This window comes from Pseudorca crassidens, chromosome 16 (genome assembly GCF_039906515.1).
Source record: "Pseudorca crassidens isolate mPseCra1 chromosome 16, mPseCra1.hap1, whole genome shotgun sequence".
Lineage (NCBI taxonomy): Eukaryota > Metazoa > Chordata > Mammalia > Artiodactyla > Delphinidae > Pseudorca > Pseudorca crassidens.
The window spans coordinates 54,078,167-54,103,978 of record NC_090311.1 but is presented as its reverse complement, the minus strand read 5'-3'; the positions used below and the strand labels follow the sequence as shown (position 1 = coordinate 54,103,978).

General features: G+C 56.2%; 1 protein-coding gene across 8 annotated transcripts in view; it reads left to right on the top strand.

The window, feature by feature from the left end:
- Nucleotides 1-25,812, top strand: part of ZMIZ1 (zinc finger MIZ-type containing 1) — a 185,870-nt gene that overhangs the window by 77,097 nt on the left and 82,961 nt on the right. For all 8 annotated transcript variants that reach the window (XM_067710389.1, XM_067710390.1, XM_067710388.1 and 5 more), the window contains 3 exons: nucleotides 4,873-4,981; nucleotides 11,002-11,115; nucleotides 18,301-18,406. In XM_067710389.1, coding sequence (XP_067566490.1) covers nucleotides 4,922-4,981; nucleotides 11,002-11,115; nucleotides 18,301-18,406 — 280 coding nt within the window. In that variant the 5' untranslated portion in view covers nucleotides 4,873-4,921. The remainder of the gene's footprint in view (nucleotides 1-4,872; nucleotides 4,982-11,001; nucleotides 11,116-18,300; nucleotides 18,407-25,812) is intronic.

Here is a 25,812-nt window from a genome sequence, read left to right as displayed (position 1 = left end):
TTCAGCCCTCCTCCTCTCTCCATGTCCATAATCTTTAGCCTTCTAGGCCTTGACTCTTTTTCTGCAGGGCTGGAGCCTCCAGCCCCATCCATTCCTGGTGTTAATAACCCCAATTTCCCAGTGATCTTGGTGGTTTAAAAATGTCACCTCACCTGTGAGTATCTCCTTCATTAGCCAGACATTTTGTTCTTTTATAGATTAAGACCTACACGACACACAGCTGTCCCTGTGATGTCTCTCCTGTCAATGCTCTGGGTCTCACAGGTGTCCCAGGCCTAGCCATTCATTTCTTGGTTCCTACAACATGGAGCCCCAGCCTGGGAGAAAAGCCCCCTGGTGTCTAGATCCAGCCCAGACATGCTGTGTGGCCCAGGAAACAGCACCTGTGGGCCTCAGACTCCCCAGAATAAAACCAGCTGAACTCGGGGTGGTTTTCCTTTGGCCAATGATATTCTGAGCATCTTTGAATCCAGAAGTCAACTCAGTCCAGCCACTGGCCTCTAGAAAAGATTGCCCCTGAGCCAGAGTGGAGATAAGCCCGACAGTCTATCTCCCCTTTACTGTTTGCTTCCTCGGGAGAAACCTGTGGCCCTCTGCCACGGCTCAACAGGGAAGGACAACCTCTGGGCCCCCAGGCGGCTGTCTGGGTGAGTCTGGACTCCTGGTGCCTGCCTGGGGCTTCCCTGGGTGGGCTGAGCAGCCCCAGGCCCCAGAAATGATCTGTCAGTCATTCTACAAGCATTTATCAAGGCCCCACTAGGTCTCTGACACTAGAGACAAAAGGCCGTGCCCATCCTTGGAAAAGTTCCTACTTTTCTTTCTTTCTCTTTTTTTTTTTTTGGCCGAGTCGGGTCTTAGTTGCAGCACACGGGATCTTCATTGCGGCATGCAGACTCTTAGTTGCGGTGTGCAAACTCTTACTTGCAGTGTGCATGTGGGATCTAGTTCCCCAACCAGGGATCGAACCCGGGCCCCCTGCATTGGGAGTGTGGAGTCTTACCCACTGGAGCACCAGGGAAGTCCCCCAAAAGTTCCTACTTAGAGACAGAGTGTTGTGTGGCCACCTAATCCCTCACCAGATTTCCACAGTGCAGGTTTCTAGCCCCCTGGGCAGTTAGCTTCATCAACAGCACCCCCTGCTGGCCTCTTGGGCCACCACAGGCCCTTTGTCCTGGTTGGCTGCAGCCTGCAGCCAGGGCATTGAAGCCTGCACAGGCCTGGGGTTTCTTTGTATTTTCCTTCAGCCTCCTCCTGACTTGGCGCAGGCCTTTGTTTTTTTCTGTTTTTTTTTTGGCTGCGTTGCTGCACGTGGGCTTTCTCTAGTTGCGTCAAGCGGGGGCTACTCTTCGTTGCGGTGTGCAGGCTTCTCGTTGCAGTGGCTTCTCTTGTTGTGGAGCACAGGCTCTAGGCGTGCGGGCCTCAGTAGTTGTGGCACGCAGGCTCAGTAGCTGTGGCTCGCGGGCTCTAGAGCACAGGCTCAGTAGTTGTGGTGCACAGGCTTCATTGCTCCACGGCATGTGGGATCTTCCCGGACCAGGGACTGAACCCGTGTCCCCTGCATTGGCAGGTGGATTCTTAACCGCTGCGCCACCAGGGAAGTCCCAAGGGCTTTGTTTCATGGGTCCCTTTGGTTTGGCGTCCCTGCCCCACTGACTGTGGAAATGGCGCTCTCTCATTGGGACCCTGGCAGCCAGCGTTCACTCATGTCCTGGGTGGGGCTGGAAAGACCCAGGTGCCTGGGAGACCAGCAGGGTCTCTTCCACTCAGATGGCATCTGGCACCAGGAGCTGAAGTGGCCTCACCGAAGGTGGCATTGGCTCAGTCCTGCTCTGGGCCCCACCCACGTCCCTGCTTCCCTCACCAGGGTTTGTCCCTGGTCCCTGGAGTCCAGGGACTCCAGGGACCAGGGGCATTGGCTGAGGTTCCATGCAGGTAAACTCAGCAGGAAAAACCCAGCCCCTGCTTGGGGGAACTACAGGTGTAGCAAGGAGAGTAACCCTGTCACCACTCTCCCCGCTGACGCACACACCTACAAGACGGTGGTACCCTCCACCCTCCCTGGCCCATCCCCAGTACCTGTACAAAAGTTTTGGTTGTAGTGGGAAAGCCAGGATTCTGGAGCTGCTACTATAACCCCTGAGCTTCAGTTTCCTCATCTGTAAAGTGGGGATATAGTACCAGTGTCTTTGCCTAGTGCCTGGACCAGCACCTAACTTATAAGAGGAATTCAACAGTCACCTAATAGGTGACATGGAGTGGATATGGGGTTACACCAAGAGTTCCACGGACCCAAGAAACTGATTTCATTTCCATCTCTCATGCCCCGTAGAGCTAGCACAGTATAGATATTGATAAGTGTTTACTAGGTGAGTTGGAAGCATGCATGGATGGGCAAGGGGAGGCTGAAGATGTGTGGGTGGGTGGGTGGATGGATGGACAGACGGGCATTTAAATGGATAAGTAACGGAGAAGTTGGCTATCTGGGGATGTAAATGTGTGATAGTGGTGTGAATGCAGGGATGCTGGTGGGGTGAGGGTAGGAGAAATCAGTGTGGGGATGCTACTCCCATTTTTACCTTTTTGCTGGAAAGCTCCAAGAAAGGTGAATCCAACAAGCATTTATCAAAGTACAAATGCCTAAATGACCCAGAAACTCCACTTCCAAGAGTGTGTTCTCTAGATTAATTCACACATAATGATGTGGCTGATACAAAAGGCGATCCTTCAACACTGTTTGCAATAATAAAATCTGGGGACAGCTCAGGCCTCGTCACTTGGGCAAGAGTGAGCCCCTGGAGCAGAAGGACCTTTTCTAGGACCTCGGGTCTTAGGACTGCACCTGGCACGGGTGGACATTCAGATGGCAGTTGGATAAATGATTCATCGGTGCCTGGGAATACTGTGCAGCCACTAAGAAATGAAAAGGCTCTTTATGTCTTGATGTGGAATAAACTTTGAGATATTATTAAGAGGAAAAAAGCAAGGTCCAGATAGTGTGTGCAGAATGCTATTGCTTGGGCTTCCCTGGTGGCGCAGTGGTTGGGAGTCCGCCTGCCGATGCAGGGGACGCGGGTTCGTGCCCCGGTCCGGGAAGATCCCACATGCCGCGGAGCAGCTAGGCCTGTGAGCCGTGGCCACTGAGCCTGTGTGTCCGGAGCCTGTGCTCCGCAACGGGAGGGGCCGCAACAGTGAGAGGCCAGCGTACCGCAAAAAAAAAAAGAATGCTATCGTTTTATGGGTTTTTTTTTAAGGAGTGGCAGGGGATAGTACACATAGATATTTGCTTCTCTAAGATGAGTCCCTCAGAAGGAGACAGATGACACTGGTTCTCTCCGGAAAGTCCCCTGGGGGCTGAACAAGGCCAGCACTTCACTGGACACCCGGGATTTTTGAACCACGCAAATGAGTTGCCTTTTCAAGCACAAATGGAACGATAAGAAGTGCTTTAAAGGAGCTGTGTAGGGAAGAGCTCCTTGGAAGAGGAGCAGGGCATTCTTCGCGAGGCTGCGGCCAGGCATGGTGTCAGTTTCCCCAACCAGGGTGCCCATGCTGGGGGCAGAGAGCCAGGGCATGGGAGCAGACAGGCAGACAGACACGGTCCAAGCTTCCACTAGCTGTGGGACTCGGCAGATTTCAGACCTCAGTCTCCTCATCTGTAAAATGGAGATGCTTCTAGTCTTACAGAGCAGGCGTGAGGAGTCAAGAAGAGAGTGCAAGGGCCCAGCCTACAGAACGTACTTGGTAGATGGGACCTGGTGACGTGGACAGAGATGAGGGGCCTTCAGGGGGCGGCGTTTCGGGAGAGCAGAGAAGGCCAGGTGCTGGGGGCCTCTGTTGAGCACCCTGTGTCTGACCCACGTGTCTACAGCCTGGCTTCTCGGAGGGCGAACAGCCAGTGACGAGGAGACTTACGCTTTGGCCCGAGGACCTGGACCCGTGAGCAGTGGGGGGACCAGAGGGGAAACCTCTCTCTTCTCTCTCTGTCTCGCTGCCTCTCCTCCTCCATCGTTATCTCCATCTCTGCCTTTGCAGTCGAGGCCTCCCTGGAGAGGCCTGGGGGCTCCAGGGGCCTCCTCACATGCGTGCTCATGTGCCCCAGGCCCAGCGCCATTCAGGAAGAGTGAGCCTCCTGAGTGCGACAGCTGTGTCCCCCAACCACTCGGCCGTGAACTGGCAGGCAGAGCCCCGGGGCCTCGTTCGAGCTCTGACACAGGCTCCCTGTGCCACCCCGGGGAACTCCCTTCCTCTCTCTGAGCCTCGGTCTCCTTATCTGGAAAAGGGGGGCGGTGCTGAGGGCTGCCCTCCTTCTTTCCCGGGAGGGCAAAGGGGAAACATGGAATTGTGGTTTGCAAACTCGAAGGCGTGGGGGATTCGGGGAGGGCACCTGTGATGGGGCTGCTGCACTTAGACCACACGTGCATTCAGGGTCGTCATGTGGAAAGATCCCTGTGCACACACACGTGCACACACACACACACACACACAGCCACATCGAGTGGGTAAGCCCTGTGCCTGCGGATGGAGCCGTCGTCCCTACCACCGCCGCCCAACACGCACGTGTGGGCGTGGTGGACACGCCTGCCCAGTGCCCACATGCGCCACCCACAGAGAACACCCAGGAGCACCTCCTGCCCTCAGCCCAGATGGGGTTCCCCCAGGGCTGAGCGTGGAGAAGCGCTGGCTGGCCGTGGCCGCAGTTCCTCCTTCCAGCGCGGGGCTGCCCAGGGCAGAGGCCACCACAGCTCACGAAGGGCCCTGGAACCCGCTGGGAGCCACTGAGGCCAGCACACCTGAGTCAGGGCAGGAGGGTGGCGATGAGGCCGGCGGGCCTGGCACAACCCCAGTGACACCCACTCTCCTCTGTCTTCACAGGCTGGACAACGTTCATGGCTCTCGGGTAGAACCCAGTGAAACGGCCAGAATGAATTCTATGGACAGGCACATCCAACAGACCAATGACCGACTGCAGTGCATCAAGCAGGTGGGTGTGTGGCCCGGGCTCGCTCCTCTGCCTCTGGTAGCCAGGCCCGCTGGCGAGGGCAGGGCAGGCGAGGCGGGCAGAGCAGTGGGGCTGCTCTACGCTGTATAGCTGAGCACCCAAGGTGCTGGGTGGAGGTGACAGTGGGCAAGGCCGACTGCCTAAGTCTCCCCAGCTGCCCACCTCGTGAGAATGTGGCTGGCACGGACCAGCCTCACACTGGAATCACTCACCTGGGTTCAAAGGCCGGCTCTCTCCTGTCCCTTCCCTTCCCTTCCCAGCTGTATGACTTTGGGCCAGTGTCGTGCCCTTTCTGAGCTCTGCTGTGCACTCTGGGCTGTTTTGAGGATAAGGTGAAGTGCCTAATCTCCTTCCCAGACCCAAGCTCCCCACTTCTCTGCTCCAGGGGTTCTCTGTGAAGAAATAGAAAAGGAAACCAACGCCCAGAAGAGGGAAGGGAGTCACCCGAAGTCACACAGTCCTGCCCCACAGGTGCCAGGAGGGCCTCGTCCCAGAGGGTACAAGTTCCCCCTCCTGCCTGTGCTCACACCAAGCTTAAGACGCCATTCGCCTGCCAGTACCCTGTCCGGATTGCTCACGGTGGGCTCAGAGGTCCCCACTTGAAGAAGCCTGGTTACGCTTGGGCAGGCAGATGCCCCCCAGTGGTGACCAGGAGTGATGCGGCCACCCTCTGGGCTCAGCTTCCCTGCAGCCCAGGGCAGCAGTGTCCCTGCACAGGCTCCGGTGTTGTTTTACTCCAGGAAGGGGCAGAGGCTTTGCCATCAAACCGACCTGAGCCCAAATCCTCACTCCTCCACATACCCACCCATGGTATAATCTCAGGCCTGTCCCTCTGTTTCTCTGAGCCTCAGTTTCCCCCGTGAAGTGGGTCCAATAAGGCCGACCTCGTAGGATGCTCTGAGGACATTGTGGGCGGAGCACGTAGCCCAGGCTGGCACGTGGCAGGTGATCAGCTCACTGTGGCGGGGGCTCTTGTCCTCAGTGTTGCAGTGACAGGGAGGGGACAGCTGTGGCGAGGCCCCTGGCTTAGGCGGGCTTAGCTGGCAGCTCGGGTAGCCAGCATAGCCCTCTGGCCTCAGGACCCCGGGGGGAGGCAGGGGCAGACCTCACAGTCCCACCCCCACCCAGCATGCCCCCTCCCCGCTGAACACCAGGGCCCAGTGGAGCTGAGGCTAGTCGGCAGGAATGAGGGATGTGTGCCGTCCCATTAGCATCACGCAGAGCAATCTCAGAAGCCTGGGCCGGGTCTGAGGAGAGGAAATTGAAGCAGAGTTGTTACAGATTGAACTCCACAGAGCAGCTCTCCCAAACGCCAATTACGCCTCTGTTCCCCGTCACAGAATAGAAACCAGACGATGGGCTCCTCCTCTGCCCTTCCCTCCTTCTCCTCCGCCTCTAGGCTCTGCGGGACTCTCTCCCAGCTCTGCCTTTGACCCAGTTTCTTCCGCCCATGAGGGATCAGCTGTCAATGGCTCCACCCCCAATAATACAGTCAAGCCCCTATGCCAGAGCCCTCTGTGTGCTGGGCAAACAGCTCCCCCTCAAACCTGCTCACAACTTGTCTTTTCTCTCTGCGTCTGATTCCCTGCAGGAATCAGGGTGCCCTTTAGTCCCTGGGCCTCCCAGGGATCCAGCGGGGGCAGAAGCCCACCCAGGAGCAGCCCTCACAGGACTCAGATTTACCAGTCAGCGAGCCTGAGCCCCCGTTCCACCACTCATTGGTTTCCTGACCTTGATTAAGTCACCGCTTCATCTCCCGTCGTCTGTAAACGGGCGTCGTGATGCACACCCAGCCATTGGGTCCCAGAGCTGTTGAAAAGCCAGGGATCGCCTCCACTGCCCTCACCTGGCCTGCCCTGCACACACACACACAGACACACACACACACAGCTCTGCGTGTGGGCCAGAGAGTGGCACACCTGTGAGGGTGAGCAGGCTGTCCAGATGCCCCCCCCACCCTGGGCTATCCAGAGCTCCCTGTGTCCTCCACGCCCACTCCCGCACTTCCAGGCAGACACAGCTCAGCACTGATGTCTGCTCCTCAGCTGCCCCAGAGGGCGACCGCGGCTGGCTGAAGACTGTTGATTCTCAGATGTCCCGTATCCTAATTAGAAGAGAAAGGTCTGCGTGCCCTGAGGATGATGCGTGTCGGCTGTGCCTACCTCTGGCTGGTGGAGCTGTGGCTCCCATCGGGGGCCTCACAGCCTCCGACTCTCGGTCCTGCCTGACTTCTACGGCGCAGCCTTCCCTGTCCGCCCACCCCGGTTCTAGCCACTACTGGCACGCGCCAGCCCCCGAGCACCCGGCTATCCATCTTCCCTCCAGGCCTCTGTCTCAGCTGCCTTTCTCCTTTCTCAGCCTCAGGTACAGGGAGAACCAGTGCCCCCTCTACAACATGACCTACTCCTGTCCCCACGGGCTTATCTGGGCTACACGTGCAAAGCCATGCAAATCAGCTAATTCCTGCACAGCAACCTCCCCAAACCCCAGGTGCCCTTTTGAGTATCTGCACTTCCCATTTCTGAGCCCTGGTGCTTCCTGGGCACCCAGTTACCTCACCCATCCTGCTCTTTCTCCCTTAAGATACAAGCCCTGCAAGGTATACATCAGGTCTCCCACCAGGCTGAGTTCTTCAGGGGCAGAGGATGTGCCGTATTCCTCTGTAAGTCAGCAGAGTCCAGGCCAGGGTGGGGCCCAGATATGTTGGGGAAGAATGAGAGAGGGGTAGACTGACAGATCGATAGCTAAGGGAATGAATGGATGGGTGGATGGACGGACAAATGGAAAGGCAGTTAGGTGAGCGGATGGTAGGTGGATATAGATGATGGATAGATGAATGAATGGATGAGTGGGTGGTTGGATAAGTTCTGGACGGATAGGAAGATAGGTAGGTAGATGAATGGATGGATGAGTGATGGATAAAGTAGTAAATGGATGAATGGGTTGGTGGGCAAGTAGATAGATGCATGGATGAATTGATTGATTTGGGGATGGATGGATGGATGGGTAGATGGATGGATAGATGATTTCATTCACAGATGGACTGATAAAATGCATTCATCACTTGGTCTGGTAGCCAGTCCCTAATCTGGGCATTGGTGTCCCCAACTCCTGCTCCAGCAGACTCAGTGGCCAGTGGATATAGCCCAGAAGGATCTTCTGAGAAATTGTAGAGATGGGCAGGCTTCCTGGGGAGGGACGGGGTATTAGTATCCAGTAAGAGCCACAGCCAGGGAGGCCTCTGCCTGTGATTCAAATCTGTGCTCCCATCCCCATATCAGCAAAGGGTAGCCAAGCTCAGCCCACCCAGCCCTGCTCCCTCCACTGGGGACCCGTTCTGAAGCTGCCGGATTGCTGGCCAGCTCTGCAGATGGACCATCCTTTGGCCAGCTAGCTGCTCACTAGCCATTAATGCATGGGCTTGGCCTCGTGCCAGTTTTGGGGGTTTTGGAGGTGAATGGGGCCCCAATTCTGCTCTCAAGGAGCTTGCAGGAGAAACAAGAAACTGTACAGAGGTCCTAGCATATCAAGCAATAGCAGTCTTTACCTGACACCTACTCTGTAATGGGGATGTCATGACGTATGTTGGTTCTAAACTTTGCAGCAGCACTGCAAGCTGTCCCCACCCCCTTTTGCAGATGAGAGATCTGGAGCTCAGGAACACACCCAGGCTGTGTGACTCAGTGGCCGAGATGGGGTTTGGTCCAGGTCTATCCTGTTCATTCCACTGCATCACGTAGCCACCTTGTAGTCTAAACAGATGACAAAAGCACAGAGAGGGCAGGAGGTTTGGCCAAGGCCACAGAGCCACAGAGCAATAGCTACTGAATGGGGTGCCTGACGTCCTTTCTACCAATGAGTTGCGCCCATGAGTCACTACCCATAGCCCAGGCCGAAGGCCACGTGAACTGGCTAGGTCGAGAGTGGAGAAGCTCAGCGGTGGGCTGGACCGAGATGGGAGGCTGGGTGCTTGGGGGCCAGAACAAAACTGGGCCCATGAGACTGGGAGCCCAGAGCCCCACAGAGGTGTGCCTAGGGTGGGAGTGCTGTAGGCGGGCAACTCTGAGAGCACCAGGCGGTGGTTGCTGACCCTGCTGATTGGGTGTGACATCATGGAAATAAACGGAATAAGTCAGTTAGCAGAGGGAGACTGCTAGGCAGGGAATTAACCGATTTGCATGGCTTTCCACGTGGAGACCAGATGCCGCCCGTGGCCTTGGAGGGGGCAGGTTTTAGGGAGGGCACAGGCGGCAGAGGCGAGGGCCCGTGCTGCCCTCTCAAAGGGTCTGCTTCTGGCCGTGGACGTCCTCCTGTCTTCTGCAGGAAGATCACGCGCAGGGAGCTCTGTCTTTGCAGAAAGAGCCGTGTGTGGGGCTAGGGCGGGAGCTGCCGAGTGCTCAGCGGAGCCTTTGGGAGACAGAGTCGGGGCCAAGGGCAGCCCCACGTGGGAGCATCCCACGCGCCAGGCGCTCTGCCAGGGGCCATATAAGCCTCATCGTGGTTAATCCTCACCGTGGCCCCCTAACGGAAGGCTGTGTCGCTGCATGCTTGCCCTCTTTCTTTCATCTCTCCCTCTCCCTTTGCTCCCACAGAGGGAGGATACTCCAATTCATTTCACTTTCCTCCATCCACTTTTAAATCTTGCCTTTCACAAACCACATCGTAATAGCAGTGATGAAACCCTAAGCAAGACAAAAATTACCACCACCAAGCCGTGATCTGCCATCCCCATTTTACAGATGGGGTGACTGAGGCTCAGAGAGGGGAGGGGTTGCCCTAGGTCAGTAGATAGTTGTGGATGAAGGCAGTGTGACTCCAGGGCACCAGCCCCACAGGGGCTCCCCCAGCACATTCAGCTCGCCTCCCAATTCTGAGACCTGCCAGCTCCTAAGACCCCTCCCTGCCTTGGCTCTGAGGCAGACTCTCACTGCAAGTTGGGAGAGAGCCGCTGCCCTGGGGACAGCTGCTGTTCCCAGTCTCTCCCAGCACCGAGGACACAGAGATCCCAGAAGGTACCACCATCCCCTTTGCAGCTGGCTTACACTCCAACCCCTGTGGACACCTTCTAGGTGTCCTGATGGAGGACCCACAGGCGGTCGCACCCAGCCCTGGAGTCCCAGCTCAGCCCCAACCTTCTTCATGACCCTGGACTCAGTGCCTAGTTCGGCCTGGCCTGGGAAGACACGGATAAGTGTTAAGGAGGGAAGGGGTAGCCATGGAAGCCACCCTCCACCCCTGTCAGCCCCGTGGCCTGGCTCTGAAGCAGGATCTAGACGCCCTGGCACCAGAATTCATTCTCCGTTAACTCAGACCCCGTAACTGGGCGGGGCCTGCACCCCCGAGCTGAGCCAGACCGAGCCCAGGAAATCTGGCTTTGGGGAACAGGGGTGGCTAAGCCGCATACACCTGACCACGGTGTGACAGTAACCTGGGCACAGTGTGCTTGAGCGCACCTTCCCGGCTGGGCGTGGCCCGGAGGCCTCTTTCTGACGCCCCTGCTCTGACTGTCTGGCTATAGCAGGGCTTGCTGAAGCCGGAGCAGGCAGCATGGTGGTGCTGGTTACTGGGGCAGGGGTGGGGGTGGGTGCTCATCAAGAAGGAATCTCCAGGGCCAGTCTGTCCTGACTCGGGGAGAGCCAGCAGCCCCAAGGATGGGAGCCACATGCCACCCTCCTGAAGCCCACAGGGTTTCCTACCCCACTGCCAGCATCCAGAAGACATTTTAGTATCTAATATTAGTGCTCTTTTCTAAACCCTCGTTCTTCTATCTTTGCGATGGGGCCGCGAATCCCCATGCCACCAGGAACTGGGCTGGGGTTGGAGATGCAGAGGGAAGGTGGATAAGAAGGAGTTTGAGAAAACCCATTACTCCTGGCCTGCCCCTTTCTGTGTGTCTCCTCCCCAGGGATGCCTGGGGTCTTTGCGGCCCCAGACTCCCACACTAACGTGTGCTGGCCTCACTCCTGGAGCCTCATGCTGCCTCTCCTTTCCCTCTCCCACAGCACTTACAGAACCCTGCCAACTTCCACAATGCTGCCACGGAGCTGCTGGACTGGTGCGGAGACCCGCGAGCCTTCCAGCGGCCCTTTGAGCAGAGCCTGATGGGCTGTTTGACGGTGAGTCTGTACTCGCCCCGCCTGTGTCTGCACCCAGGGAGGATGGCTAGGGACTAGTGCGCCTGTCCAGGCTGCTGCTGGAGGGAAGGGCACTTCCGTGTGTACCCGACACACATACACCCGCAGGGAACCTGGTCTGATGGGGAGACAGAGTCCTCGGGATTATATGGGTTCTTGACAATTGGTGAGAAAGACACAGATCCTACTTTGAAGAGTTCCAAGTCCGATGGGAGTAAATGTTCCATCAAAAGTAAAGCAGAGAGACTCTTGAAGGGTTTTCAGCCCTCCTTTTATCCAGTCGTTCATTCATTCACTTAGGTAAACATCTTTTGAGCTCTTTTTATAGTCAGCCAGCCATCTATCCATTCATGTAAGCGTTTATTGAGCTCCTATTACATCCATCCATCCAGATGAACACGGATTGATCCCTCGTTTATCATGTACAATCCCCTCTGCTAAGTCCTGGGAAACTGAAGATGAGTGAGACCTTGCCAAGCCTGATTCCCTCTTTAGCGGGGAGACAGATGTGGAAAGAGACGGTTGAGAAAATTGTGTACAAAATGGAGGCAGCATAGAGAAGGGAAGGGTTATCGGCCTGGGTGGTGGGCAGGTTGCAGAAAACTGAGAAAAGGAGCCACTTCTACATCTGCAGGAGTTTGATACATCTGCACAAGCAGCTGAGGATAGCGAGAGCATTCTAGGCACATGGAATGGCACACACCAAGGCCCAGATGTGCAACAGAACCCAGGGAACTGAGATTAACTCAGCTTGGTAAAGGTCTAGGATACAAGCTGGGCAGAGGCCAGGCCAGAGCTAGCGGTATCATTTGCCAAGCTTCGGAGCTTGCTGGCTGACAGCCACGTGGAAGGAGCTCAAAGCTTATGCTTGTCCCCAGCCACGTGGCCTATATCCATAAGGGTGAAGGCACCTCTGCGGCCAGTGAGGACAGCTGCTCAGAGGGTCCTGAGTCAGCTTTAAAGGGAATGTGGCTAAACACATTGCTGGGGAGCCCAGCTACCCCAAGGCTTGGAGAGGAGAGGCCAAGACTTATGCCTGGTTAGGCGGGAACAATAAGTAAAATTCAAGGGCACCGTGTTTTCTGAAAACCTCCAGGACAAGAGAGAGGTGAAAGGCCATCACTGCAGAACACCTCTCCTGTGCCTGACACTGAGCTTGGCCCGCTGGCTACGCCTTCTCACTGTGTCCTCAGAGAAGTCTGGTCCTGTCTTCTTCCCCATTTCATAGAGAAGGAAACTGAGATGTTGTGACTGACTTCCCAAGTTCACACAGCCACTTAGAAGTGGACCTGGGATTCAAGTCAAGACCCGTCTGCCTCTAGAGGGGATATTTCTGGCCATTAGGGATGCGAAGCAGGGACGCAGCCAAGACCCTCCCCGGGCTCCTCCATTTGTCTGAAGCTGACACCATCTGGCTCCCTCAGGGCCACAGGGCCAAAGCAGGCGGCAGCCTGCACTGCCCAGCCCTCCTTATTCTCCAGCCCCCTGAGCTCCCCCTCCCTCACCCAGCTCCCTTAATCCTCTTTGTGGGGATCCTGAGTCAGGCTAAGCCCTGCGGGCAGAGACAGATGTTACTCCCATCCCAGCTGCTGGTAGCCGTAAGTGAAGGGGGAGGGGGGGCTGCCAGGCTCCCCCAGCACCCCATCCCGAGCCTGCCTCTGCCTAGGAGGTGGGGACCTGAGGCTGAATCCAACAATGGCCCTGGCCAGGCTGGCTGGGCAGGTGGACAGGAGATGACTAGAAACTGGCCCTGCCCCAGCCCTGTCATTCATCTATTCATTCAACAAACATTCACCAAGTCCCTGCTGTGGGCAGGTCCTGCACAGGGGCCCCCCGAGGGGTGTGCAGTGAGCACAATGGGCCTCTCTCAAACAGCTTACCTTCCAATGGGGAGGCAGACGCTAAACACATAAGGAGTATGTAAGGATGGAACCCAGTGCCCTGGAAGAGGGGGCGGGGTGGTGGTCAGGAAAAGTCTTGGTGGACGTGACCTCCAGCTGAGACCTGAAGAGCGAAAAGGAGTCAGCCAGGGGAAGATGAGAGAGAAGGGTGCTCCAGGCAGAGGGAACTGCCAGTGCAAAGGCCCCGAGGCTTGATCTGTTCAAGGAACAGACAGAAGTCTCAGATGTCTGGAGCACAGGAGAGGGAGAGGGGTACAAGATGAGGTCAGAGGGGGAAGCAGAAACCAACTAACAAAGAGCCTGCAAGCTAAATGAGAAGAGTTTGGAGATGATTTGAAGGGCAATGGGGAGCCCTTGAAGGGTCTTAAGCAGGTGAGGGATGGGATGTGATTTGTGTGAGCTCTGAAGGGGAACATCCTTGGAGGGTAGGATGGAGGGATTCTGGAGGTCTTCCTGGAGGAGGGAGCCCAAGGAAAACTGTAGGATCTGATTGGCAGGGGATGAGACCACAGGAAACTGTGTAGACAAAAGCCCAGTGCCAGCTCTGCACCCCAGTTTAAGGCATACACTTGGTTGAATGGCCAGCTCTGACCCCCACCTGAACCCCCGACCTGCCGCTTAGCCAGAAAGGGGACTTTGGCCCACTGGTCACAGCCATAGAGACCTGAGTCTGACTGTCACTTGGAGCACAATAGAACCAGCAGCAAGAAAGGTTGGGGGGCGGAGGGGGTCATAGAAGACACCCTTGGTGCCCACAGCATTTTCCCGGCACTGTCTCCTTGCATCCTTATGAAGACACTGCAAGGGGTCAGGGAAAGGCTTATCAATGCTATTTTACAAACAGCTTGCTGCAGTCCCAGGCTGGTACCACTGACCCCCCCAGGAGCCCCAGGGCCCTGCTTGCTCCAGTCCTCCTATCCCCCTGGGCATCCTCAGCCCCAGCCCTGCCCCATGGGGAGGGATGAGATAGGACAGGTGAGAGATCCCAAGGGGCCTAGGTAGGGCGAGGCTGCCGAGTACCCCCCATCCCGCTCCACAGCGACACGCACGCACGCACACACGCACGCACGCACTCGCACCGCTTCCCGTTCAGGGGCAGCCTGAGCCCTCCAGGTTGCTGTCATCCCCTGGGTGACCTCTGGAAACAGATTCCTCTGGATCCGGCTTACTTGGAGGATATAAATTAAAAACCACTTAGCCTTGGGCAGTAAATGGACACATTTTTGCCACATCAGGGCCAGGCCCTGGGATGAAGAGCATTGGGACGCTGGCAGCCCCCTGCCCCACTCTCTCCTTCATGCCCTCTGACGCCAGGATGCAGAAGTGCAGGAGCCCCACGGCCCCTCCCGAGGGGCATCAGCACGGGCACTACTTACTCTTCAGGACCAGGTTCTTCCCTGGCCCCTCCCTTAGCTGCAGGGCTGAGCCCCCTCTCTGGGGGTCCGCCTCAAAGTCAGGCCTCTCTGAACTTGCTCTTCCTTCCTCCCCTGAGGTGGAACATGCTTGATCTGCTCGAGGAACAGAAAGAAGGCTGAGGCGGCCAGAGCATAGGAGAGGGGAGACGGGTACGAGAGGAGGTGGGAAAGGGAGACAGAAACCAGTTAGCACAGCAGCAGTGCCCTCCCCGTCTCTCCAGGGAGGAATTCCCCACAGCCTCAGAGTGTTCACTGCTGAAGCCATGGGTGTATGGTCACAGACAGCATTCACTGAGCTGTGTGCCTGGTCCTGGCTGTCATCCTTGCAAGAAGGAGATTTTGTACCCATTCCACAGATGAGCAAACTGAGGCCCAGAGAGGTTAAATCACCTGGGTGAGATACAACAACGAATAATTGTCAGATCCAGAACTCTGTCTCATGCCTGACTCCAAAGCAGCAGCAGCAGTGGCCACAAATACCTGTCCACCCCAGTACTGAGAATGGTAGCAAAGTAGGAAATGAGGGCTCTGCCCTGAGGGGCTTAGGGTATAGCCATGAGACAGAACTGGGACACATGGAACTGGCAGAGCCCATCACACACAACTTTGGAAATGAGAGACATCCTTGTACCTTTACAGAAGAGGAACCTGAGGCTCAGAGAGGTTAAGTAACTTGCCTTAGGTTGCACAGTATAGGATGGAGCAGGATTGGAGCACAGGCCAGTTCCCCTGACTGCCTCATAGAAAGTCAGAGTCCAGCCACCAGCTGGGAGCAGAAACCCCTTCTTTAGCATTTCCCAGACAGCCTGTCCTGCTTCATGGCCAGGAGGCTCACTGTTCTTCAAGACAACACATCCCTTTATGAGACTAACGAAACTGTCACATGCCTTTGAATATGCCCCCTCTCTCGCCTCTGGACTTCAGTTTCCCTCTCTGTGGCATGAGGGGCTGGACTCCCTGACCTATAGGGCCCCAGGGTCTAGGTCTCAGACAGCCAGGCTCCACTGGTCAGCCTTAGGAGCACCTCGAGGGCTGGGCCGAGCCGAGCTGGCTGGACCCAGGCAGCCAGCAGAGGGCAGCAGCTCTGCGGCCGCTCACCGCAGGCCTTTGTTGGGGAGAGGTCTTCACTGAGGGGTCTTTACGCCCATTGGGGTGGGAGAAGGCCTCTCTGAAACACGACAGGAGGCTGCTCAGCTGAGCCTGCCCTCCCCACAACAGTCAGTCAGACTCACCTCACCGGACTTTCCGGGGGTCCTTAGACTGGGCCAGGGGAAGCCAGGGGCTGCACCAGGTACTCTAGAATCACAGGGGCTAGCTTAGCCTGCTCTGCCACACCTGTGCTGTGTGACCTTCAGCCAGGCCCTACCCTCTCTGTCTTGGTAAAAGGGGACTGTTGGAACCAATGACCCTTCTGAACACTGGGCTCAGGGCACTTGGTGACAGATACTTCCAGGCCTGCAGGAGAGCCCTTAGAACCAGTACCAGGCCTCTCTTGCTCAATGTAGCTAGTTTCTTTCTTTTTCTTGGAACCAGAGCAACAGGATTAGCCAGTATTGGCCAAACAGAAGGACCTTTGCCTTTCTGCCCTCAACCCAGAGCCTGAGGGTTCTTCATGCATGTTGGGAGTTATGGCCTTAACCCTTTGTGGGCTGAAAAAGAAGTCCTCTCGTGGAGAGAGCCCAGGCTTTGCAGCCTGACTGCCTGGCACTGCATCCTAGCTCTCTCACAAACAAGCGTTGTGACCTCAGGCTGTTACTCATCCTCAGTCTCCTCATCTGTAAAGCAGAAACAGTAATAACACTTCGTGGAACTGTTGTGAGAATTTGGCACCTCACTGCTCATGAAGGAAACATTTCCTTAGCCCTCGTACCTGGGAGCGAGCATTCTCATTGCACCACTGTGTCAACATAGCCCACAGACAGCAGCCTCACTGATGCAAAAGTCCAAACAGACTGCCTGTGCTCACTCGCATCCACCCCAAGGCTCTCCTGCCAGGGAGGGCACCGTAGTCAACATCTGAGCTGAAGTGGCCCTTCCAGAACCTTCTCCCCGATGTACAGTGTCTGTCTCCAGAACTGAAATACTCAACAGGCCGTAAAGAATTAGGGGCCTTGGTTTTTCTGCTTGGACAGTGAGACTAACACTGAAGAAGACCCAGCCCTGGGATGGCTCAGTGACTCTGGAACGTGGCGTGCATGTAGCGGACCGTGCAAGGGGGGCGGGCAGGGTGCATAAGAACTGCAGGACGGGGGCAGATAGAGCCCGTGGGAAAGAGGCCTGGGGAGACAGAAGCCTTCTGCGTCAGGGGCTTCTGTTTGCAGCGGAGAAGCTGAGCAAACATTCTAACCTGAGAAAGTCCTTTTTCCTCCCTGCACAGGGAGCTCCCAGGAGATGGAGGTGGGGAGGCAGGGCAAGAGGCTCTGGTGGTTCTGGGAAGGGAGGATCCACTGGCTCCTTTCTGGTGCAACACGGACACTCTCTCTGGGCCTCAAGTGTCCATATATGGTAAATGAGGTGGCTGGCCTAGATAAGTGGGTTTCCCACACTTTGTAGCTCTAGAGCCCTTGTAATGAACCCCTAAAATATAAAGCATATAATGGGGAACTGTTCTAATGGCTGCAGGGGCCGGGCCAGAACCCATGGCAGCCTCGGCCCTCCGAGGACCTCCGAGCGCCTCTGCAGCAGGTGGTCTCTAGGGGCTCGACGACAGAGCCTCCCCTTTCTCAGAAGAATGAGCCCCACATCTGGGAGCACTCCTTTCCCAGTCAGTCATAGCCGCCCCAGCTGCTTCCTGAAACGACTCCATTTTCCAAGGTCCTTTCTTCTTAATAAGGAAACCTAATTTGGGGGCTGTTAATGAGGAAGCCAGGCAGGAGGGAGCAGGTCTGGCTGGCAGGACACCTGGGAACGGACAGGTGTGAGCCTGCAGAACCGTTCATGGGGCCCCAGGAGCGTCCTGTACCTCACTGCCCCCCACCCCCTAGGACTGACAGCCCTCCCAGCCCCTGGCTTCTCCCACTTCCAGCGCACACATCTGAGGCTCACAAGGGGATGGGTGGGACCTCCGGTCTGAATGCACAGCCGGCGCTCTTACAGGTGCCTCCCGTGTGCAGAGCCAGCACTTGGCGCTGGAGACAGACCCCAGGCTGAGCATGACAGCCCTGCAGTTTGGGGACTTGGGTCTGAGAGGCTGCAGGGCGCTTGGCACGGAGCTGGGGAGCACCAGGCGTGTCCATCTGGGGAATTCTAAGCTGTCTGTTGGGCAGCTCCGAGCTGGAGCTCCTGGGAAGCGGTGAGCCCTAAATCAGTGCTTCTCCCCAGGTGTGGATTCTGACTCAGGAGGGACCGATGCCGCTGGGTGGGGACTGTGCTTGGAGTATTGATGATAGCGAGTGCCCCGCAGTGGTGGCTGCTGGAGCTCAGTGAGGGATGGGGGAGAGGTGGGAGGCGTGGGAGAGTTCCTTGGGGGGAGTTTGAAGAGCTGCACTGGGGGAGAAGAGACCCTGGCCTGGGGCCACGCAAAACGCGGTAGTCAGCATCCCCCCGCCAACTCCTAGAATGGGGCCAGATTTGAAAGTGGCAGGGCCTGGGCTTTGGGGTCAGGCCTACCTCTGGCCTGGAAACCCCTGAGGGCAGAGCCCGGGATCCCAGGGCCTGGCATGGAGGAGGTGCTTATCAGTGTTTGCTGAGTGACTGAACGAGGCAGTTTGAGTCCCAGCTCTGCCTGACATTGGGGACCTGCCTTAGCCTGCCCGCCTCGCCTGTGAAATGGGTACATCTGCCACTGTGGATTCAGAGGCCTGGCGTGGACAGTGACTCACCCCCGCCCTTCCTCCCCTTCTTGCTGGCAGGTGGTCAGTCGGGTGGCAGCTCAGCAAGGGTTCGACCTGGACCTCGGCTACAGACTGCTGGCTGTGTGTGCTGCAAACCGAGACAAGTTCACTCCGAAGTCTGCCGGTAGGTGATGGCTGGGGGCTCCACGGTATCGGCGGGAGTGGGGGTGGGGCACTGGATTTAAACCCAAGGCTGTCACCACCCCTGTTGGCTGGCAGCTCGGTTGGTCCAGGTATGGCGTGAGCCCCCGCGTAGCAGCAGCTCACCTGCTGGCCTCTTGAGCCCACAAGTAGGGCCTGTCCCTCATCTCAGGGCCAGCGAGGGGCCCGGGGCACACCACACCCCAAAAACAGGCTAAAGGGAGATGCACATCATCTCATTCCATCACCACAGTGACCCCTTGGTGTAAGTGCTGTGATCATCCCCATTTTACAGCCCAGGAAACTGAGGCTCAGAGAAGCTGCAGAGATTTCCCCAGGTCACACAGCTAAGAAGTGGCAGAGCTGGGATTTAAGCCCAGGCCTGTACTCCAGAATCAGCATCCTTAACCCTGAGGCTCCGCTGCATTCATTCAAGATTTTTTTTATTTAAAATAAAACACAAATTAAAATAAAAATGAATCAGTACATTCAGGATTCTAAAAGACTGCTCTGTGTAGTATTCTCCATTGCAACTCTGTCCCGGCACGGGACCCCCTGACTCTATAGTAAACAGAGGCCACGGAAGGTACCCGGCAGCATTCTGTCTGTGAGCGCTTTAAGCACACTACAGGTGCAGCTTTACCTGTCCCTCCATCCTCATTACCTTGCTTAAAAGCAGGGGAAGCTGTGTAAGCTTTTACTTGAACAGACCTGGACAACCCAGCCCTGTCACTTGCTGAGTGTGTGGCCTCTGAGCCTCAGTTTATCTCCTCGGGAAGGCAGGAATGACAGTGAGACCGTTGCCCGGGTCAGTGCTGAGCAGTGTCTAGATGTTGTTAACGTTCTTTATGGAGCCTGAACAATTCATTGAAAAAGAAAAAAGTCAGTTATTTCCTCTGTATAACAATAAAACAGACGTTTTCTCTGAATTCGTCCATCAGTTCTTTGGAGCGTATATAAAAACAGCTTAATGCAAACGTTTAAAGGACGTCTCATGATGGGTTTTCCTCAGTCTGCACAGCCCACCATTGCTTGAACACGGGTTTGTGCTTTGCTGTGTTTACGACGGTCCATGCACGTGGATGGCACGTCACTCATGAAAGATGGCGAAGGTCTCATTAGCCAATAGCTGCTCTGAGATCCCTGACGTGCCAGCCTGTGTTGGGATATCGCTATTGTATTGAACTGCTTGCCAGGAAATGGTCTTGGAATCTCATAAGAGACGTCTGTTCCTGATGGAATCTGCAGTTTTAATAATAACTTAAGTCAATACAATTTTGACTAGGTAAAAATTGCTGCTTATCCAAGAAGCATATACATCCATATCGCTGTTTAGTGCCTGCTCTTTGCAGGCATCTGGCCGGGGCTGGGTTGTGCTGAGGGGTAAAACAGATGTGGTCTCACCTCGGGAAACGTACCGTCCAGAGCAGGGATCGGCAAACTTGCTTTGTAAAGGGCCAGACCGTAAATAGTTTAGACCTTGCAGGCAATACGAAAGCAGCCATAGACAATATGTAAACAAGTAAGTGTGGCTAGTTCCAAGAAAGCCTTCTTTATGAAAGTAGATGATAGGGTAGTTTCCTGATGCCTGGTCTAGAGAGAGAGAAAATCATCGACCAGATAATCACAGCTGTTTGCTGTACACCAGAAACTAACACAACATTGTAAATCAACTATACTTCAATTTTTCAAAAAAGACATGCAAAAAAATCACAGGTGTATGTGTGACTGTGTGCGTAAATTCAAGCTGTGATAAGGGCCATGAAGGAGCGGTCTCAGGGATGCCACGAGACCACTTGGGAGTGGGGAAAGTCTTCCCTGAGACCCAAAGGTCAAGTAAGAGTTGAGTAGGGGAAGAAAAGGAGGAAGGACTGCCCAGGTAAAGGGAACAGCCTATGCAAAGGCCCTGAGGTAGAAGCAAGCATGGCTATTTTTTTAGCAGAACTAAAAGGAAGGCCAGTGGTTCCAGAGCCCTGGGGCAGAAGTCAGCAGCAGTTAGACACACAGGGCCTGTCTTGAGGGTTGTCCTAAGAGTAACGGGAACGTGGCTAAATTCTAATTTTGCAAAGATTGCTCGAGCTGCAAAAGAACAGATTGCTCAGGGGAGGCCGGTGTGGATGGAGGGAGCCAGTTGGCAGATTGCTGGGATGTCAGGATGAGGATGATGGTGGCTGGACCAGGAAGGTTCCGCTTCCTGTGGAGTGGAGTGGAGACAAAGGGATGACTCCAAGGGATATGTAAAAGGCAAAACCGAGACAGGGAGAGCGTGGCCAGAGGGGTCGAAGGAAAACAGGAGAATGGGCTGTCCCAGAAACCCCAGCTGCTCCCCAGGTCCATGTGTAACCCCTCCCTCAAGGGTCTCTCACACCCCTGCTAGTATGTTCTGGGTGCTTTACCATATTATGCTTCAATGCCCAGCTCTGTGAGACACAGGATATTTTCTACATTTATGGATGAGGAAATTGAAGCTCAGAGAGGTCTTGTGACTTGCCTGCTGTCACACAGCTCGTAAATGATGGAGTCCTGGCCTCCTGAATCCAGGCCTGAAGCTGTGCCCACTGCATCACTGTTGACTCTGGGACCAGTTGGGGACCGAGATTTAGGAGGCCTCTGATCACCTGGGCCAGGATCTGAGAAGCTCCTCCATTTGGGAGAGCTCTTTGCTCCACTCAGATCTCTCTAGCATGGCCCTGCCCTCCTCTAAGTGGTATTTCCAGCATCACTTCTTCTCCTGAGACAAGGGATTTGTTCCTTCCCCATCTGTACCCCCAGTTGTGCACTGCTCTTTACAGTCTAGAGAGCCCTTTCCCATGCATGTGTCTATCTAGTCACATGATAGGCCCTAGGCCCACGAGGTGCGTTCTCAGTGTACCCATTCTGCAGCTGAGAACACTGAGGCCCAAGAGGGCCTGCGGCTTAGCTGTCACTTGAATTCACTTATCAGGAGTCAAACCCAGGCCAGCCCCAAGAGCCACGACTAACCACCTTTCCCAGGCCGCCTGCCCTCTTGCCTCACGGCTCTCAGGGTCCCTGTCATCCCCCTGCTTGACCCGTCTTTTGGGAAGGCAGGGCACCAGTCTGACGGGGAAGACTTCAGCTCCTAGTTTCGTTGGTTGGGATAAAGGGTCTGTGGGGGGCAGGCTTGACCGTGAGAGGGGTGGAGACCACAGAGAACACAGCAGTGACCCCAGATTCCAGAAGCGGCTCCAGCACTGGCCCCCATCTTCTCCACATTGCCCACCTCCCAGAGCTGTGGCCTCATCTGTAAAGAGGGATTATATGCCAATCCCACAGGTTGCCCGGGAGGATTAAATGACATTGCCCAGGCGTGGAAGTGAGGGGCCCAGCTAACACCTGGCGCACAGTGGGTGCCGAGTCAATATTTTCTGGCCTTCCTTCTCTACTTCTGTCTGTCTTTTTCCCAACATGGTTCCCGACCTCTCTAAGGCCCTTTCTGCCTTAGTGAGGCTGTTTCCCACCCTCTCTTTCCCTGAGGCTCTGTGGGTGGGTGCATGACCTGCCTAACCCCACCTCTGGGTACAGCTGGGAGAGTCCCCGTGGTGTCAGTTGTGTGTGTGCAGTGGCCACACCGGCCACTACGGGGCCCACCTGGGCCTCTCCCAGCCAGGCTTCTGCAGTTCTAGAACACGCTCTGTCCCCAGAGCTCCTGCAGCCTCTCCGCCCTCCCGTCTTCCTGTCTCCGTCTGGGTTCCCACTCTGCCTCACTGGCTAGTGCAGTTTTTACCCTCCCAGTCCTTCCCTCTCCTTTCTCTCTGAGGGTCTCTGATGCTGTCTGTCTCTGTCTGTCCTTCCCTTTCCTGCTGCCTCTGACTTTGTCCCTGCGTTGTGATGTGTATGTGCGTGTATATGTGGCGGTGAACATGTCTCTGTGTGTGTGTGTGTGTGCGTGCGTGCGCGAGTGTGTCTCCCCTCCTGCCTCCCCCACTCCTTCTCCCACTCTGTCTCCCTGTCTGTCTCTCTTGTCAGGAGGCCAAGCTAGGGCCAGAGGGCCGGTGGGATGAGCTCATGCAGCGAGAAGCAGAGCGGCGCTTTGTCAGGAGAGATGGCGGTGCGCTGGGCTGGGCTGTGCGCGCCAGCATTGGTGGGCTCTGGAGCAGGTGCTCAGGCCTGGGGGCAGTGCTGTGCGGTGTGTGTGTGTGTGTGAGAGAGAGAGAGAGAGGGAGAGAGAGAGAGAGATGGAGCGTGAGCGCAGAGCAGACACTGCAGCAAACAGCCAAGTCAGGCGTCTCCACGTGGGCCCCTCTGATACCCAGCCCCCAGCTCTTTGTTCTGGTGCAGCCTTTAGCCTGTGTGCTCGCACACGGGAGCACGCGCACACGAGCACGCACAACAGCATCCTCCTCATTGGGAAGGTCCTTGGGGGCCAGCAGCTCCCTCCTCCGCCTCAGTCCAGAAGGTCACCTGCCTTGTGCCTCCCCTTGTCCCCCCGCCAGGCCACGGCAGGCCCCCCCGCCCCCCGGTCGCTGCCTGCCTGCTCTCGGCAATTTGGCAGGCAGTACTGAAATGTCAGCCTCCCTGGCACCAAGAGGCCCACGCCTGCTGGCTTCGTGGGCACCAAGCACCAGGCAGTTACCATGTCCAAGGTCCCCAAGAGCCCTCTGTGTGCCTCTGCTACTGTCCACGCTTGAATGACTCTGTCCCTTTGGTTGCCCCTGTGAACAGCCCAGAGGCGGGTTAAAATAATAGAATAGGGAATGTCAGAACCCAGGGGATGGGGAGCCCAGGGCCCAGAGAAAGGGGGATCTGCCCCAGGTCACAGTGAGGCGGGGCAGAGCCCAGACAAGAGCCTGGGTGGCCCACTGCCCGTCCTCACGCCCCTCTTGCCTCCCTGAATGATGACTCTGGGCTCCCTCTGAGAGGTGAGAGGCATGGGGCTGCTGGCAGAGTGGAAGATGTGGAGAGAGCCGCAGGTCTGGGAGGTGCCAGGGCACCCCGGGGGCATCCTGGGAGAGGCGACCAGTAGGCATTTGGAGAAGGGATCAGAGAACTCAGGAAAGAGGTCAGGGCTGAAGAGGCAGCCCCTGAAACCTCCGAGGAAGAGGAGGCCAGCCTTCTTAGGGACAAGCAGAGGGCAGTTGTCAACGACCTGCCTGTGGGCTGGACGTGACCTGCAGACAGCTGAGGTCCGACTGTTCAGCGGTTTTTAAAAATGCATATTAGTTGCCAGCGTTTGCTCTTTGGAAGACTGTACTGTCCAGTCAAATGCCTGCCTTCCTTTGAATGGGGACCTTGGACCCAGCCCGGCACGGGCTGGGTGGTGGCTGACCCCTCGGATAAGTGCCGTGCTTCCCGAGTTGTCTCACACCCCAAGCATTTCCTGAATTTGGAAACCTGCTGGGCCCTGTGGACATGTGTGTTTCTTACCTCTTTTCTACACACACGCTCACATCCCAACACAGCAGCCTGAGCCCCGGGCCCGGGAGTGGAAACCCGAGCAAAGTGGATCACTTGCTTTGTGTTGACAAACGTCTGCCCGGTCTGTTTTCTCCAGTGTGCTGACAGCCCCCAGAGGAGCTGACAGCAGCCCACAGGAAGGCCAGCCTGGGAGGTGACGACTCAGGAATGTGATGGGGCCCCTGCTCTGCGCCTCCCGGTTTGTGGCCTGCGATCCACTCAGGAGGGGCTCGAGAGAAGCTTGGTCCTTCTTGGAAGCCCTCAGTCCCCGGGGAGCTTCTGCAGCAACTTATGAAGCAGCCCTGAGGCTCAGAGACAGACCCAACCCCAGAGACCAATGGCAAGTGTCCCGCCTCCATCGGAGGGTTCGGATGGGGCACAGACCTCAGAGGCCAGCCAGGTCGTTTCATCACTCCCGCCCAGGACTCCTTAAGCAGGAGAAGGCAGGTCATAAACCATTTTCCTCTGTCGTTGAAAACAATCCTTCTTGCTCCCACCTAGCTGAATGGGGGGCTTTCAGACCCCCACGGTGGTGCTCACATTCCTGGCCTCTCTTGGCGTCCCAGCTCCTATCTCTACCTTCACGCCTCCCCCATGGCCTGTCTCCACCCCCTCTGCCTCTGCCCACCCCATAGCACGCAGCCGCCTTCCCGTCACCATCACCGGGGAGGACAAATGGCCTCATTCAGGGACACCCTGCCAGATCTGTCTCTCTAAGACAAAGCTGTGCGCAGCTCTGCGTGAAAAACGGCTCGCAGCCGCCCAGTGAGCAGGCAGGATTGGTGGGTGCAAATTACAGGGGATTTGTTAACGCTTGCTGGCTCCCCCCAGAGAAAGCGGCAGGTGGGCCCTCACCCTTGAAGTGCCAGGCTGCCCGGCTGGGCGCCTCGTCGAGGCCGGGGACAGACTTCCTCCTGGACACCAGCCCCCACCGCCACATCTGAGCTCAGCAGAGCTGGGATGTGAGGGAGGGACTTGGCTTCCTTCCTCCTGCTTGGCCGCCTCTGCACTCCAGGTCAGGTCCTGCTCAGAAAGGGCTCTGGATTTCATCACCCAGCCCCTGGGAACTGACTGGCGGTCAGCTCTGTTTAAAGGACAAAACCTGTTTATCACTCACCTTCTGTCGAGTCACTGCTGTGAGCGAGGCCACTGGGGCTCTTATCAGCACACCCATTTTGTAGAGGTGGGAACTGAGGCTCTAACAGGGACAAGACAGACGAGGTACATGGCTTCCGGGGCTGGAAGCAGGACTTGGACCTCCACGTGATTAGATCTGGAGCACAGGGAGCTGTGCCTCTTCTGAGTGACCCTGTGTGAGCAGGTGGGGTAGGTCATCCTGGGCCAGTGGCCCCTGGCTCCCTCCCCTCCCCCAACTCCCTGATAGCTGAGGCCCAGTCACTCTGCTCTTGGAAAAAAAGAACAGTGGGGAGGAGCTCATGTGACAGAGGGTTTGCGTACACAGCTTCCCGGGCTAAGGAATTGGAGGGAGGGGTGTGCGATGGTCCCTGGCACGTCCGGAGTGAACAGTGAGGAGGGGGGCAGTGCCACGGAAGAATGAGAGAAGGCAGATTTGGAAATAGCTTCAAGGCCCTGGAAAAGGGAACTGAGTATTTCAGTGGCCATTAAAAGTGAGGTCCCCTAATAATGATTACCATCTGGAAATACTTATGACATAATATTAATTTCTTTTTAGAAGGGTAACAAAATGTCATGCTCAGTATGACCTCGACCAGGTGCAAAAACAAAATATACATTTGGTTAGGCAGAGGAAGCAGAAAACAGAAGGGAATATACCAAAATGTCAGCTTAGAAATCATGGATCTATCTGGATGGGGGGAGGTAACTGACGCTTTATTTCCCATATTTTCTGCAGGGGGCATGGATTCTGTCTTGGTCAGGATGGTCGATGGTCGCCATGGGCTCCTCTGGAGCCTGGCTGGAGTTGGCATGGGGTGGGGGGAAGCGAGAGCACGC